At 53.4% G+C, this 15,027-nt stretch overlaps 7 protein-coding genes across 7 annotated transcripts; 5 read left to right on the forward strand and 2 right to left on the reverse strand.

The window, feature by feature from the left end:
• Positions 1-20: 20 nt before the first annotated feature.
• Positions 21-3,649, forward strand: BU25DRAFT_408939 (actin patch protein 1). The gene has a single exon (XM_033705941.1). It carries the CDS (start codon positions 70-72, stop codon positions 3,265-3,267), a length of 3,198 nt encoding a protein of 1,065 aa, XP_033563858.1. The 5' UTR covers positions 21-69; the 3' UTR covers positions 3,268-3,649.
• Positions 3,650-3,699: 50 nt separating this feature from the next.
• Positions 3,700-5,069, forward strand: BU25DRAFT_408940 (alpha/beta-hydrolase). The gene has a single exon (XM_033705942.1). The coding sequence runs from the start codon at positions 3,825-3,827 to the stop codon at positions 4,650-4,652; it is 828 nt and encodes a 275-aa protein (XP_033563859.1). The 5' UTR covers positions 3,700-3,824; the 3' UTR covers positions 4,653-5,069.
• On the forward strand, positions 4,567-5,105 carry BU25DRAFT_271596 (uncharacterized protein). Its single transcript, XM_033701830.1, has one exon. The coding sequence runs from the start codon at positions 4,698-4,700 to the stop codon at positions 4,998-5,000; it is 303 nt and encodes a 100-aa protein (XP_033563860.1). The 5' UTR covers positions 4,567-4,697; the 3' UTR covers positions 5,001-5,105.
• A 444-nt stretch (positions 5,106-5,549) lies between these two features.
• On the forward strand, positions 5,550-6,499 carry BU25DRAFT_447102 (uncharacterized protein). The gene is made up of 2 exons (XM_033709529.1): positions 5,550-5,769; positions 5,828-6,499. The coding sequence occupies exons 1-2, from the start codon at positions 5,653-5,655 to the stop codon at positions 6,320-6,322; spliced, it is 612 nt and encodes a 203-aa protein (XP_033563861.1). The 5' UTR covers positions 5,550-5,652; the 3' UTR covers positions 6,323-6,499.
• Positions 6,397-7,162, reverse strand: BU25DRAFT_271632 (uncharacterized protein). Its single transcript, XM_033701831.1, has one exon. It carries the CDS (start codon positions 7,032-7,034, stop codon positions 6,471-6,473), a length of 564 nt encoding a protein of 187 aa, XP_033563862.1. The 5' UTR covers positions 7,035-7,162; the 3' UTR covers positions 6,397-6,470.
• Positions 7,163-8,155: 993 nt separating this feature from the next.
• On the forward strand, positions 8,156-9,855 carry BU25DRAFT_388866 (uncharacterized protein; the record flags this gene model as incomplete). Its single annotated transcript, XM_033704491.1, has 3 exons — positions 8,156-9,445; positions 9,492-9,714; positions 9,761-9,855. Exons 1-3 carry the CDS (start codon positions 8,450-8,452, stop codon positions 9,853-9,855), a joined length of 1,314 nt encoding a protein of 437 aa, XP_033563863.1. The 5' UTR covers positions 8,156-8,449.
• Positions 9,856-10,177: 322 nt separating this feature from the next.
• On the reverse strand, positions 10,178-11,398 carry BU25DRAFT_456742 (Clavaminate synthase-like protein; the record flags this gene model as incomplete). Its single annotated transcript, XM_033710061.1, has 2 exons — positions 10,178-10,634; positions 10,686-11,398. 2 exons carry the CDS (start codon positions 11,396-11,398, stop codon positions 10,178-10,180), a joined length of 1,170 nt encoding a protein of 389 aa, XP_033563864.1.
• Positions 11,399-15,027: the final 3,629 nt, after the last annotated feature.

Here is a 15,027-nt window from a genome sequence, read left to right on the forward strand (position 1 = left end):
TCCCCCTACTTATTCCACCCCGTAACTCGTGATTCTCCACAGAAAGCTTCGGCCGCCCGAGCTGGCTGGATGAGATCGCCCTTCCGCCGCAAGCCCCCGTCCGCCCGCGGCGCTGCCTCTCTCCTGCGTCTCTTGTTCCCACACACCCGAGCACGCGCACGCGCTGAACTCTCCAAACTCCGCCACAAGACCCTCCCCTCGCTCAGGCACCGCGCGCAGTCCCGCATCTACAAGTACATCGTCTACCGCCAGGCGCAGAAGCTCAGCAAGAAGTCGACCATCCTCCAGCGGCTGCGCGGCCACACTCGAAAACTCCTTGGCAACGGCTACCTCGAAAATGAGGCTAGGCTGAGGCGCAAGAATCTGGCAAAGAGCACCGAAGAAGGCATGAGCAGCTACCAGGGCGGCGAGTCGGGGGGCCGGAGACGGAAGCTGGCAGGCTACCTGAAGGCGGCGAACGAGCTGCGGCAGACCTACGCGCAGCAGTATGCGCCCAACTGGAGTAGCCGAGAGGCTCACTATGACTACGAGGACGACACACCGGGCAGCTTCCCTGATGCTGCGATTGTGCGCAGCGGTGAGGAGGAGATGATCCTCTTCCCCAGCTATGCACGCAAGCACACCAGGACTAAGCCGGAAGCAGTACCAGGGACTATACAGGAGTCTGCTGGCGATGGCCGAGACGTGCGGGACTCGGCAGGTGCTGGCGATGCTGAGTTTTGGAAACAGCAGTGGGACAGCTACGAGGACGATAACGCTGTCGTCGATGTCGACGTGCGCGGCTGGATCTATTCGCCTCACAAGGGACAGATGAGCAGAAAGCAGCGTCTGTTCATCGGCCTGGCACGGCAACTCGTGGGCGTATCAGCACCGCCTGCGGGGACATCTGCCCCGACTTCAACTGCGAACAGTCGCGACTCAAGTCCCAGTCACGTCGGGTTTCGCGAACGAGCGCAGATACGCCAATCCCAGCGTGACGAGGATCTTGCAGCAAAGGAGGCAGAAGCTATCTCGAAGAAGGGCGAACAGGAAGCTGCTGCTGCTGCGAAGGGTGCATACAGCGAGAAACCCAGTCGCAAGAACCAGGACGATACACAATTGTACCGCACGCAGAGCAGCGACAGTGTGCGCACTGCAGGAAGCACAAAGACACATCAGCTAGCGCATAGCCAATCCAAAGATTCTTTGCGGACCGACGATGAGTACATCACGCCTCTGCAGAAGAGAGCATCGTGGAATCAGCCTGCAGATATGAGTCCGGCTGAGCTTGCAGAAGCGAACGCGCGCCTGATGGCTCGACTGCGGCACTTCCTCGCTATGCCTATGGCAAACACACCGATCAGCGTGTTCTTCTATAACGACAAGATCTCGAAGCAGAGGACCATCTACACCAACGCTGCAGGTCACTTCAGCATGACGGCCGCGCTGGACTTCGTACCTACACATGTACGGATCTTGGCTTCAGAGCAGCTATCAGCTACGGAGGAGGTGCTGATCACGGATGCCAAGGGCATTAGTGTCATCAGTGACATCGACGATACGATCAAGCACTCAGCTATCAGCAGTGGTGCACGTGAGATTTTCCGAAACGTCTTCATTCGCGACCTGAGCGATCTCACTATCGAAGGTGTTAAGGAGTGGTATAACAAGATGTCTGAGCAAGGCGTCAAGTTTCACTACGTCTCAAACTCGCCGTGGCAGCTGTACCCTGTCATCTCTACCTACTTCTCCATGGCTGGACTGCCACCTGGCTCATTCCATCTGAAGCAGTACAGCGGTATGATGCAGGGCATCTTCGAGCCTGTAGCTGAGCGAAAGAAGGTCACTTTGGATAAGATCGCACGAGACTTCCCGGAGAGACGCTTTATCCTGATCGGCGACAGTGGAGAGGCAGATCTGGAAGTGTACACTGACTTTGTCCTCGAAAACCCAGGACGTGTCGCAGCTGTATTCATCCGAGACGTAACAACAACGGAGACCGGCGGCTTTTTCGATCCGTCAGTTGGGCCAATGTCAGGATCGTCCTCGCCCCGACGTGGTGGTGGCTCCAATGCCTCAGACGTAGCAAGTCCGGCGAGCGCAGCCCGTGCATTGTCCGAAGAAAATGACCCTGAGCTCAAGGCCGCGATAGCTGCCTCTTTGCACGAGTTCGAGGAGGAAGACAGGAAGCGTTCAAAACCACAACTGCCAGAGAACGACGGAGGCCATCCTGATAACAGACCTGGGCTGCCGGCGCGGAAGTCATTCCAGACTACTAAGGAAGAACCAGTAGCAAACCTGATCGACCTCTCCTCAGACGACGAGCCAGAAAGCGTCCCAGCGTTGCGTCGCGTCAACACAGACACAGAAGCTCCTAGTGGGCCACGACGCACCTCGACAAGCTCGAGTATTGGCAAAGCGGCACCTCCTCCACCGAAGAAGCCTACCGTCCTTCAAAGTCCGTCAAACGATAGCTTGTACGCATTACCCTCACCGACGTCTACCCCGAAAGCGCCTCCTCCACCGAAGCCCCGTCGACCGTCAACCACAATCCGCATGGTGGGCCAACCCAGTCCGCTCTCCCAACAGAGCGACGCACCCACATCACCACCTTCGAATCGCCCTGCGCCACCGCAGCCCAACTATAGCACCAAACCTCAGTACGACCGCAGCAACCAGAGCTACGCAGGCATGGCCCGTGACAAACTCTACTCGGTCTACAATAACATGCCCGCCTGGCCGTCTGAAGACCAACACAACTCAGACACCGCTAGCATTCGTTCAGGGTCAGACAACAGCAACATCCGCAAGGCTGCTCCTCCTCCTCCACCGCCGCCACGACGCAACCCCGCCGGCGCCGCTGCATCGTACGTCGGCGGTAAAGCATCGTCAGCGTGGCAGCACGCACCTTCCTTGCCGCATCGTCCACAGATCATGTCCGCGCAAACCTCAGCACCTTTCTCTACAACGGCACAACGCGAGAAGTTGAACCGCACAAGCACAGGCAGTACACTAGGCTTGAACGGAGCTGGGCAAGGTCAAACAGCTGATGGACAATACATCAACAAGAGAGAGCAGCTTTGGAGGCAGCGATGGGCGAGGGCCGAACAGATCCTTAGTGAAAAGGGTGTCGTGCTGAGGAGCTGGAGGGTGGGGACCGACGCTATGGCAGAAGCTGAGAGGATTATAAAGGAGAACGAGAAGGAGAACAGAACTGGCAACAAGAGCGGTGCGCGTGCGACTGTTAATGAACGAAGCAATGGGGAAGGCAGCGTACGGCGGAGATGATGAGCCTTTGATGATGACGTACATTCGATTCAGACGACATAGTTGGATTCAGTATTGTGCATAGCGCAAGCACACAGCATCGTAATGCACTGCATATTTCTTCTTCTTCCAAGTTTCGTACTCTATGATTAGAGGGCCCATAGTTTGCTGATGCGTGCTTTAGTCGTCATGTTGTGCTCTTTTCTGCGACCCGCAGGACACGGATAAGGATATCAGCAGTATGCCCGAACCGGTGAATTACATGCCGATCCCATGCCGCAGCTTACAAGCATATATGGCTGAGTCAGATTGTCGACTCATTGCAAACAGAGCGCCTGAGGCTTTACCCATTTGGGTCACGATAGCGCGGAGGGTGAGTGGAGGATCGGATGGAGGTGTTGAGGTATTCGATACAGGACTGCATATAAAGCTTTGTATCTTAGCCGACATATCCAACGTAGACAGCGTCGTCTAAGAGCTTGATCTCGAAGCTGACAATCTAATCTCACATCTTGTGTGTTCGTTGACCTGATATCCATCACGCCAACACTACCCCATCCCTCCATTCACCATCTACAATGTCTTGCCCTGACTGTTTCCGCGGCGGCGCCGCAACTGGCACACCCAACGGCACCACAAAGATGCTCCACGGCTTCAAGACTTACATTGCCTCTCCCCCCTCCCTCTCCCCATCTCCATCCAACTCAACCATCATCCTCTACACCGACGCCTTCGGCCACCACCTCCCCAACAACCTCCTCCTCGCCGACGCGCTCTCCACCTCCACCGGCCTCACCGTCCTTGTTCCGGACATCATCCCCGGCGGCGGCATGTCCCCTGCCATCCTCCCCTTCATGGACACCTTCTCCTCCCCCGCCGCCGGCGTGCTGAGTAAAGCGTGGGCCATTGGGAGGGCGATGGTGCATGTGATCCCGTTTTTCATGCGCGCGAGTCCGCAGAGCGAGCAGTGCACTGCTTCCTGTCTCGAGTATGCGAGAAAGGTTAAGGAGGAGTTGGGAGACGGGGGGAAGGTTGGGGTGGCGGGGTATTGCTGGGGCGGGTATCAAGCGTTGTATATCGCGAGGCAGGAGAGGGAGGGGCAGAAGGTAGTGGATGCGGTGTTTGTTGCGCATCCTGCGAGGTTTGAACCTGCGCATGCTTCAGATGCGGTGGATAAGGGGGTGAAGGTTAGTTTTGCGCATGCGGGGGATGATATGGCGCTGCCGATGGGGAAGGTTGAGGAGACGAAGAGCGCTTTGGAGGGGAGTAAGGGGTTTGAGATCAGGGTTTATGAGGGGTGTGTGCATGGGTTTGCCGTTAGGGCGACGCCGGGAAAGGAGAGGGAGGCGAGTGCTGCGGATGAGGCGTTGAGGCAGGCGGTGGAGTGGTTTGAGAAGTGGCTGTGACTGCTGTGGGTGGTGGAGAAGGAGGTGGGAGGTGAGGTTTTCAACATGCATTTGCGAGAGGCACTCAACATGCTACCCCTTTGGGGCCTGGGCACCCAGGCACTGAAGGCCGACGAGCACATGTGGTTTGAAAATTGCGCTGGTGAGCATCAGCTCAACCTGGTGATAGTGCCTAGTTTCGTGGGGGTTGGTATTGGAGGTCGAATACTCAGATCCATAGCAGTGTTTGGTAATGGAGGCAGATGTCGAACACAGAGCTCTGAGCGTGATACAGCCATGAGGTTCTTACTGCATGTAACTGAAGATGTCACCGATAGGATCACGCAAGATCGGGTCATTTTCGAATGAGGTTTGGCGCTACCTTGCTGAGATTGGTCCTGCGCAGGAGAATGGTGCGAGAACATGATATTTTTGGAGTGAAGTTGATATTCATGGAATTAAATCACATTTGACAGAAGCGTTCTGTTGTTTTTTCTCTGGTTGACTGATTGAGCCTTGGTGTCCGAAATGGTGATGGGCGATGATCGACATAAGCGCAATCTGGGGACCTAGCGCGATGTCATGGCTTCATGGCTTGATGTGAAAGGTCTATACTGGAGCCTGTACTAGAGCTTATGTCGCGCATAGAATTCCTGTGTTGCTGTGGAAGCGCGCGCGATGGTCGCGCGATTGAAGTGAAGGTCGACAGAGTATCTGAATTGAAAGATGGCATGCGAACACAGCCTGCAGCCGTGTCAAGGTGAAACCTAGAATACGATGTTTCGACCATGGCATCTCTTAATAAAGTTTGGATGCACTATTGCAGTATTTGCGTCAAAGAAATGGGGGAGGCTGGTACAAATTGCGCGCCAATACAAATTAATGATGTCATCCGGTATTACATCAAAACAAACCTATCTGTGGTACATCCTGTACGCGACGACACCCTTTACCTCGAACCTTTGATCATCGATCAAATTGCCAGACCCATTTCTGTCGCATACACATCACAATCGCAACAATGCCATCATCTAAGGGAAAGCCAACAGACCCCAAGCTTCGGGAGAAGGTTAAGGAGGAGGTGAAGCAGAAGCCCAATAAGGACGGCGGCGGCAAGGGCCAGATGGCCGCATGGAAGGTACGTGATCGCGCATTTCACGCGACCAAGATCGCAGTATTTATATTGACACGCGCAGGCTGCAGAAATCTCAAAGGAGTATGAGAAGCAGGGTGGTGGTTACGAGAACGAGGCTGGCAGCAAGAACGAGCCTAAGAAGGGCGCACCAGAGGCCAAGTCTGACAGCAAGAAGAAGGCCGAGGAGAAGAAAGTAGATAAGTCTGATTCCAAGACCGAGAAGGCCGAATCCAAAGAGGAAGAGAAGAGAGGTGATGCTGAGGAGGAGCAGGAGGCTCCCGCAAGCGCGCAGAAGCCCAAAGCTAACGTAGGGAAGAAAGCTGATAAGAAGTCCGATGAAAAAGAGAGTGATGAGAAAGCCGACACTAAAAAGAAAGCCGCACCTAAGAAGGCTGCCGCGCCGAAGAAAGAGAAGAAGGAGCCTCAGGAAGGTACCAGGCGAAGCACCCGAACCGCAGCGAAGAGAAACTCGCCCATCAAGGAGGTCGACACCGATGCCGACGAAGAAGAAGATGAGGCACCAAAGAAGAAGAAGTCCAAGAAGTCCAAGTCTTAGATTAGCTTTATGTTGTTTCCTTCATCGCTCGTCTCTTGTTGGATAGCTGGGTCGCTCAGACGGGTGAAGGTCTGTTTCCACGTACACCCGTGAGAGGTCGTAACTATTGCGCCTCCATGAGGATGGGATGTATTCGGTAGTTCTATATCTAGTTCATAATGATATCTCCCAAGCCACGACTACCTCTTCGTGCCTTCCTCGAGTGCAGAGCGGCGCTAGTGGCTACAGCTCTTGCCCACTTTGCCGCGTAAGAAGGTACCTTAAAAGCGGCTACCGCCCAATACCTTTCCAAGCCTTGAGAACGCCAGCTTCCGAAGCGCTCCCGCATCACTTGGTCAGCATGCATCATCGGCAGTCTGATATCAATCTCCTTGTTTGTCACCGGCGCGGCGATGAACTGCTTCAAGCGGGTTGTGGAGCCGCGACTTCGAAACCGCGTCCTGGAGCAGCAACTACAACTAGTAGGCAGAAAAGCAAACAAAGGGATGGAAACTAGACTTAGCTCTTCGACACTGCTGAGCAGAGCGAGTTTGAGCGCTTCAAACACCGAGCATACCACGGCGCGAAGGGCCGGACTAACAAACCCGGACCGAGATTCGCTAGGGGCTGCATTGATTGTACCACGCTCGATATCGAAAGTGCAATCCAGACTGGCCTGCAACAGTCCTGAAAAGCTGTTCAAGACAGTTCCTGAGAAGCAAGCATTTGACATAGATGCTGCTTTTCATTAAAAAGGGATGAGAAGGTCCGAATCGTTGAAACACATTGATCGACAGGCGACCATCACCCAGAACTGCGCGCTTACGGGACGATGCAGCTCAGACCACACGGGAGCTACCCATGCAGCCTACCCGACATTACATTGCGAGCCACCAGTTGGTTCTTGACCCGCCTTTTGTGCGTCGTGGAGCCTTCTCCCCTCGTAGCCAGCAAACGACGTTCAAACGTGTAGAGCACCGCTCTATGGCCTTAGGCCACCGCGCTTCCTGCTCTTTGGATTGCTTATTGCGACCACACGAATGAGCCACGCGCAGACGCCCGACTCTTGTGCTGAAGTTGTACGCAGTCAGCCGCAGTCCGCCTCCATGTCTACCAGTTCGCAGTACTACAGAAGCGCCAACCCTCACTCGCACTACCAGAACTTCCAAAGCAACAACCATGACCAAGGATATGCCAGTTTTATAGGAACATGGCAAGATAGCAACCATACCTCGTACGCCGGCCCGTCGTCGGTCCCGTTACTCCACTACCCCCAAGCCGGACTGAGCTCCGACTTCCCCAGACCGCATCAGCCTCCTGCTCCACAGGCATGGAATACTGGCTATGCGCAACCAAGTGTTCAGGAGTGGAATACGACTGTGAACGGCCGTGTGAACGAGCAGAGCTTTGCACCGCGCTTAAGTGGTTCCTATGACATCGCTGAGGGAGGCGCCTCTGTGCAACATACAACCCCTAATGTTGCGCGCCCGTACCCACATCAGCACCATCAGCAGGCATCAGCTACGGACCACGAACAGCCCCTGGCATCTCCCGAGGGCGGTTTTAGAGACACAGAACGCTTTACTGCGCTGCGCATTACCTCTGTGAGTGTGAAGACGTCGCATCCTACGCTAATCTTCGACTAACCTACCCCAGGATTCCCCTGCAACACCGGTAGATCGACCTTTCGCGAATCATGGCCAGAGGGCACACTCGATCCCTCATCCATCGCATGCAGTATCGCAGTCGAACGTAGATCAGACACATTCGGTGTTGCAAGCGTCGACAGCGTGGGGTACCGCACCAACGTTAGCGCCGACCAAACACCAACACTACGTAGCTCATACCAGCAGTGCGCTGTCATCTGGTATCATCACCAGTGGGTCGGTCAGCATTCAAGGTGCGCAATGGCCGACAGCAAACTCGGCTGGTATCGTGCCTGCTCCCACAGTCTATGGTCATACCCAGGCTCAGCAGCAACAATGGCCTCTATTACAGACTGTCCCGGACCAGAGGGTCTATGAGCACGAAAGTACTCAGGCCGAACAACCGACGGATTTTTCTCTCTATGCGCAAGGCAACCGACGACCTAGTGTCAAGAAGAAGGCAGCGAAGGTCCCATCATCGTACGTTGAGAGGCAGGAGAAGATGAAAGTCTCAAAACGCAAGGGTCCATTACAGGAGAAGCAACGAGAGAAGACGCATACAATGCGCAAAACGAAAAGAATCTGCGTTCGTTGCAGATTCTACAAATCGGGGTGCGATGAAGGGGATCCATGTCAGAAGTGCAATAAGATTGAAGGGCATGCTCGGTCTTTCCGCGAGCCTTGCTACAGAGAGCATCTGGAGGACACGAGCATCATTCGTCGATGCAATGGTCGCGAGCAACAGGAAGAAGCTGAGTTCCTAGGGTATGATTGGAAACCCGGAAGCCAGCTCTGGGAGATGGACATATTGTGGAATCTGCCGGGCTATGGCCGCATACCTAACGCTCAACCTATGCGTGTCGCCTTCCGTCCATACAGTCCGAGACGAGGATCACTTGACACAGCAACCTCGGTATGGACCACCAAAGAAGGTGACGTCTGCGCGGTTGAGCAGCCAGCATACGCTATTTACGACACTGCAAACTTGGTTTCCGCCTTTGAACGTTACTTCTCGAGCCTTCAGCCCGCCATCGAAGCCTGGATTTTCGACCGTATCCAACATGACGAAATCGCCACACATACATATCGAGAAGTGTTCCGGATGCGTAGTGTTCATGGCTCACGAGCTCTTGATCTGGCTATGCGGCTGCAGTGCCTCTCAGTTGTGTCTCAGGGCTACGGTACAGTCTGGTCCAACAACATTCCGGGGATACAAGAGTACGACTACCGTCATCTGGGACGAAGCGACTATGAAGCATATGATCGAAATTCGCGCGATCGACCGTTGCCTGGCGCTATCACGCACCAGATGGACGTTGCTGCTGTGAAGTACCTGCGCAAGCTGGAAAAACTGTTCGTGAAGGAGTTGGCGTCCTTGATCTTCAAACCCAAAATCAAGCCGTGGTACGAGCTCTTTCTGACGTTCTACGTCATCTTCTGGAATCTCGAATACATCAACAAAGGAGCGAAAGGCTATATGAAAGCAAAGAACGGCACTGTGAGTTCAAGTGTTTCTATTGCACAATAAATCCTGACTTTCGTAGCTCATCGAACACCAAGTCAACAATGTAGTCAACAACCAAGTCAAGAAATGGGAGTTTGCATTCCCAGTCCTGCTGTACCACTGGCGTTGTACATTACGTGGTTACTCGCCCTTCAAGCTTGCGCGCGATAATCCAGATGAGTTGCGTGAGCGTGGGCATATTGATGCAGAAGGGTTTGCATACGTTACAGAAATAGCGAAGATCTTTGACAGACTTAGTCCTGGTAAGCCCGCCGCTCTTTTGAAAATGACTACTCCTAACTTATGCAGATCGATTTCAGCCACCACTCACTGGATTTTCTGCAACACATCATTCGTTCGTAAGCGAATGGATTACCAAACTGTTCAAAGAAGCTGGAGCTTAGTCATGCACGGAATGTGATGGAAGATCACATGTCAGCAAAGGAAGAATGATTCCAAGCCAGATTTCCATATGTTGAGCGAGACTGTCAAAACAACGGATCCATTTCAGTATGTCAATAATCAGACTCTTGTACGATGAAGTACTATATAATTAACCTGTATATGCAGCCAGAGCCAATGTGCGTTCGAATGACAGAAGTCAAGTTTGCCTCCCAAATGCACACACCATACACCTCGCTGTCCCATGACACGCGGTAAATGCTTCAGAGTTTGATGCGCTCCTCAATAATGCCAAAGTTTCCTCCCGTTTCGCAGAAAATGCATTCAACCGTGGCTCTCGCGGCCACTAATGGCACGCCACGGATCCATATCGATGATGGGCAGCTCTTGGGCCCTGCCGGGCGTGAAGGGGTCGTCGAAGTTGTTTCGGAAAAGCGCCGGCTTGTCCCAGGCGTTTTCGGGATCCCGAAGAAACATGCGCAGCAAGTGTCGAGTACTCGCCTTCCCATTGGTTCCCTGGTATGCTTCGCGAGCATGCATGATGCTCAAGTTGTTGATGAACTGTATGTCACCCTGCTTGCGATCGAGCCTTGTACTGAATCGTTTTGCCAGGGTTTGGATAACATGCATGGCGTACATCTGCTTGTCTGACACCTTCGGCATGCTTGGGTCCCGCTGGATATGTGGGCTTCCGAGGAGTGGCGCCTTGACAAGTTGGCATATGGGCTTGCCCTTCGAGAAGAAAAGGGTTGGACCGAGTTCCAGATATGGCGCTTGGTCTCTAATGCTTGGTTAGTATCACGTTCATGCATATCCTTGACGCACAACTTACTTCTGTTTCAGCTCGAACGGCCAGTCTGCCTCCGCCATCGTCTCCAGAACTTCCGGCTCCGTCTTCAGCAGCTCATTGTAAATCTTCCAGAAGCTTGCAACATACTGTCTACCTCCAATGCCTGCGCCACCGTTGTTCCGTACATGAAGAGCTAGGATATCCCCTGAGAATCGATCGCTGTGGAAGTCCATTGCGGCTGTGATCTTGGATCCGGCAAGTCCAATATCCTTCGCCCACACTGGAACGACCTCCTTCGTGGCATCGCGAACATGGCTGAGGGTCTGGTTGGCATACGAGTCTGTTGCCCGCTGTGACGCAACGTATGAGCAAATACCCACGAACGCGATCACGGCCTCTTCGTCGTTGAACCTAGCTACCTCCAGACCACGCAGCACTATCACCCCAGGACCTTCGTGTAGCTCCTTGCTGACAGCAGAGAGCTTGCGTGCTAGGTTCGCCGCCAGGGGGAATGTGCGCTGGGAGATTTCGCTACGTGGAAGCCTTTGGAGCTTGAAGCCGACCACGGCAGCGCGGATGTTGTCGACCTCGGACCTCGAAAGCTTGACGATGTATTGTGCAGGATCAAGCTCTGCACCTTCCCAAGCCATAGGACCGGCAAGAGCAGGGGCGAGCTTGTCAGGGACCGAGTACGTCGAAAAGCTGCTCTGCAGACTCTCGGTGGAGGACCTCGGACTCAGCGAATGCGCTGACATGGTTGATGAAGAGATGTTGACGGTGTTGGTCGCGCGATCAAGGGCGAAGGTGTCTCGTCTATCCTGTTGAGGTTATGGAAGCAAATTGTTGAGTTGATGCTATGGAAGGTAAGTGACAGAGTCGATCCGGCAAGGTATATAAGCTTATACTCATTCACAATGCTCCATGCTGCAAGACGAGTGACGCGATGGTATGTGAAAGGAAGCCTTCAATGATCAGCCGAACTGGAGCTGATGGAGCCGCAGATATCACTTGGCTCTTGTCACCTGTCTCAGCCTGCCGTTGGAGCACCACTCAACAAACGAACGGCACTTACTGGCTGCAGGCTCCCCCTCGTATTCTAGGCCAAGCCCCATTCTCCGCCTCACGTCGTCACCTGATACACACTGCATGCTAATGCCTGTGGTCAGCGTGCTTTACTGCTCTCCCTCTGAACGCATCCTGCCTCACATCCCGGGCCCAGAAACTGCCATGCAGGTCAGCGCAAGGAACGCCTTCGAAGCTTCGCCACATGCGCGGAACTAGTCTTCCCCTCCCTAATCGTTAGACCTTCCGCAAGGCCTATGGCCGGCACATACCCGCCGCCCAGTTTCTCCACCCTCCAGCCTGGCTGGGATGGCCATGTGGGCCCTTGATCTGCCGTGTTCACGCTACGCGACATGTGGGGCCCAGAGCGGATTCCTTTCGCATATCTCGCAAAAGTGCAGCTGTTGAGGTAGCAATGTTGAGAGGCTTTAGTGTGTGCGCGTAAGAGACTCCACCGGTGTCTGATGGTTGCAAGGGTTTTCTTTGTTCTGACTCCTTGGTGCATCAGATCGTACATGTGGACGATCAGAACTATGCGTCAGCCCTACGGTTAACGAAGAGCTTAATCCTGCCACTACTTGTGTTGAGTACTCAGACGTAGTCATACTGGGGCTTGGCCCTGCATATGACATGCAGTCGAGCTTTCAGCCTTGAGGATACACGCCATGAAGGATTCTTTGTGCTCAATAATGCCTTGTAGTCAGCGCGGTCAAGGCGTGGACAGGCGGTGAACGGTCGTTTCATCTATAGCTTGATCTGAGTAAAGACGTTGATACTGTAATCACGCGGCACACCTCTCATGCGGAGTGATGTCGTGAAAATAGTTTCCTCACAACGAGAAGCTTGCCGTATTGGCTAAGCTCTGCGATCCCGAGATACCGTGATGTACCTCGCTTCCGGTCTGGCCATAGTTCACCGGTGTGCACGCGATAAGGTAAGGTGATAAGCATAGTAACTGTGACTGTGATCGAAGTGGCCATGCGCATATGAGTTCTTACCACTCGATCACGAGCATATACAGCCGTGTTTAGCTAAACAATGGCAGGGTCTGGACCATAGTTACACTTCATTGGCCGGGCCATAGAAATCGGACGGCCGCGGCTTTAGCTCGCCAACTTCTTTGTCTGCCATTGGTGAGACCTCATAACTATTAGTGCCTAGTCGCTTAGGAGCCAATGGGACGTCGCACTTTCGATCGGACGGCGTTTGTCAGTGAAGGTTCCGTGGAGCTACCCTGCTGCATGGCGCAAGCGCTATCGCTACTAATGCGATGGATGTGTGTTCACGTAGGACAACACACCTGTGGCCTGCTCTTGCTCAAGTGTTGGATTTGGGAGGTTCGGGGCGCTGTTATTGGGGCGCCACAGACGGCTTGTAGGCTTGTCAAGAGCGCTGTTGACGATCGTGTTGGAATCTCCACTTTGACAGTGGAAACAAGTTCATGACGACGCCTTCGTGTATAGCATGCAGGTGAGCGGATCATCCAATTGGACCCTGCAACGCTGCGGGTCGCTCGATGAGTGACCCTAGTAGGATTGTGTCCATGAAACCCGCCTCAACATGATGGTTGACGGAGAGCGGCGTGCTGTTAAAAGGATTCGTTCAAATCTAGCGAACCACATGGGAAGCCTGACTAATAGAGGCTTTGATATTGCATAAAGCTGTGCTATCACGAAGCGGAGATCATGCAAGTGAGAACTCCACTCGCTTTGTACAGGCTTTCGCTGTACCCTCAACTTCCAGTGCTTTCTTCTTACTTCGAACGAATATCCCTTCGTCTTGAGCGAACCTCTCGGCATAGCCAATGTGTGCACAGTGTTTGTTTCAAGGGTCTTGGCAGTTGCCATAAAGACAGAAAGTCAGGTCCGTGCTCATAGCCAGGTCGTTCTGGTGGCTGATTATAGCTGGTGTCTGATCAAGGAACCCGCGACATCGCCACCCCACTTCGGCAGGTCTGCCTGCGGCTCAGGCAATAATTTGCAGCATCGCATCTTCGGCCGATCCTGTCTATTCGGGCACGCTGGGGCGGTGTCGACCCTTGATGGTTGCTCGCGTCCTCGGACTCGGCTACAATCCGAGGGTTGCATGCCACACTCAGCTGTTACCCTGTCACAAGAGCCACCCATATCAATAAAAACTGTCGATTATTCACCGGATTGCGCGTACTCTTCTGTTGCGGGGCAGTCAGTCTGGAGATGGCGCGGCGGATTATTGGCGCATGTCGTGTTGGAACCTGCAAGCCCCAATTAGTATGTTGTAACTCCCTGTTTGAGCCTCAAATTAGCGGTGCGCTGTTTCGTTTGTGGCTCGGTATGATGTTCTTCCAAAAAGTTCATGTAGGAACAGCATCGTGTAAGTTACCTCATTGGAGGGTTCGAATACCCTGCGAAGTGTTTGCGGCACAGTCACCAAGAGCTGTCTTTCGCTTAATTTGATTTGGCGAGATAAAAGGAACAGTTGTGTAACTGCGGCGTAGTCGAATGTGTAAACGTGTAGGATGGATCGGCCAAGATGACGTCCACTCACGAGGGATAGAAGGATGGCCACGTGAACTGCAAGCCTCGATCGATTACAAGGGTAGATTCAAGCGTGGCGGAGTATCGGACGGAGTAGAAACCCTGCTTCTGCTTCCCTTTTCATCCATCAAGGCCGGAGAGCTGAAAATTGTGCCGGATGTGACGGTTCGAAGTTCGATTTGGGATCTTGTTGATCTTGGCTGCTGCAAAAGTCCCGTTTGTCCAGAATTTACGAAAGCCGGTCGTCTCTTCCACGAATAATGGACTAGCACATTCCGAGGCATTGAAATGCTATACTCTGGCATTGACATCAACAATGATGAGCTTGCTGATGGTGCAAAAGTCGCATTGGAACCAGCAACCCACATTCGGCTAGTGAATAGATAAGAAATGGTAAGGACGGTCAAGAATGGAAACTTACATGCGAAGTGTAGCCAATACCAAGTTTGTTCCAAGCACGTAGTTTGTCATCAGTAAGCACAAGCGACACTGCGAGCCAGGGCGGGAACACTTGGGTAGGCACAACTAAACACTCCGCATGAACGCGTTGAGCTAATTCCGCGGTCCTCGGATGTTGGCGTAAGTGCTCTCAAGTAATTAGGTAATCATTGAGGATGTCCACAATGACAGAGGTTGAGTTTCGGCGTGAAAGGTACGAAGGTACTTAGCTGGCACCTTCCCTCTTGTGGACTAGACTGGCCCTGACACTCGAGTGCCCAACCGCTGAAGTCCGGACGCTGCTTCCTCACGATGTCTTACGTACAGCATGTGCCTCCTGCGTCAGCTCTAATCTTACGTCAAAGCAA

This window comes from Macroventuria anomochaeta, assembly GCF_010093625.1.
Source record: "Macroventuria anomochaeta strain CBS 525.71 unplaced genomic scaffold BU25scaffold_9, whole genome shotgun sequence".
NCBI lineage: Eukaryota > Fungi > Ascomycota > Dothideomycetes > Pleosporales > Didymellaceae > Macroventuria > Macroventuria anomochaeta.

Coding starts and splice junctions, on each gene's coding strand:
- BU25DRAFT_408939 (XM_033705941.1), top strand. CDS start 70: ATGAGATCGCCCTTCCGCCGCAAGCCCCCGTCCGCCCGCGGCGCTGCC.
- BU25DRAFT_408940 (XM_033705942.1), top strand. CDS start 3,825: ATGTCTTGCCCTGACTGTTTCCGCGGCGGCGCCGCAACTGGCACACCC.
- BU25DRAFT_271596 (XM_033701830.1), top strand. CDS start 4,698: ATGCATTTGCGAGAGGCACTCAACATGCTACCCCTTTGGGGCCTGGGC.
- BU25DRAFT_447102 (XM_033709529.1), top strand. CDS start 5,653: ATGCCATCATCTAAGGGAAAGCCAACAGACCCCAAGCTTCGGGAGAAG. Junction 5,770..5,827: donor GCCAGATGGCCGCATGGAAG/GTACGTGATCGC, acceptor TGACACGCGCAG/GCTGCAGAAATCTCAAAGGA.
- BU25DRAFT_271632 (XM_033701831.1), bottom strand. CDS start 7,034: ATGTCAAATGCTTGCTTCTCAGGAACTGTCTTGAACAGCTTTTCAGGA.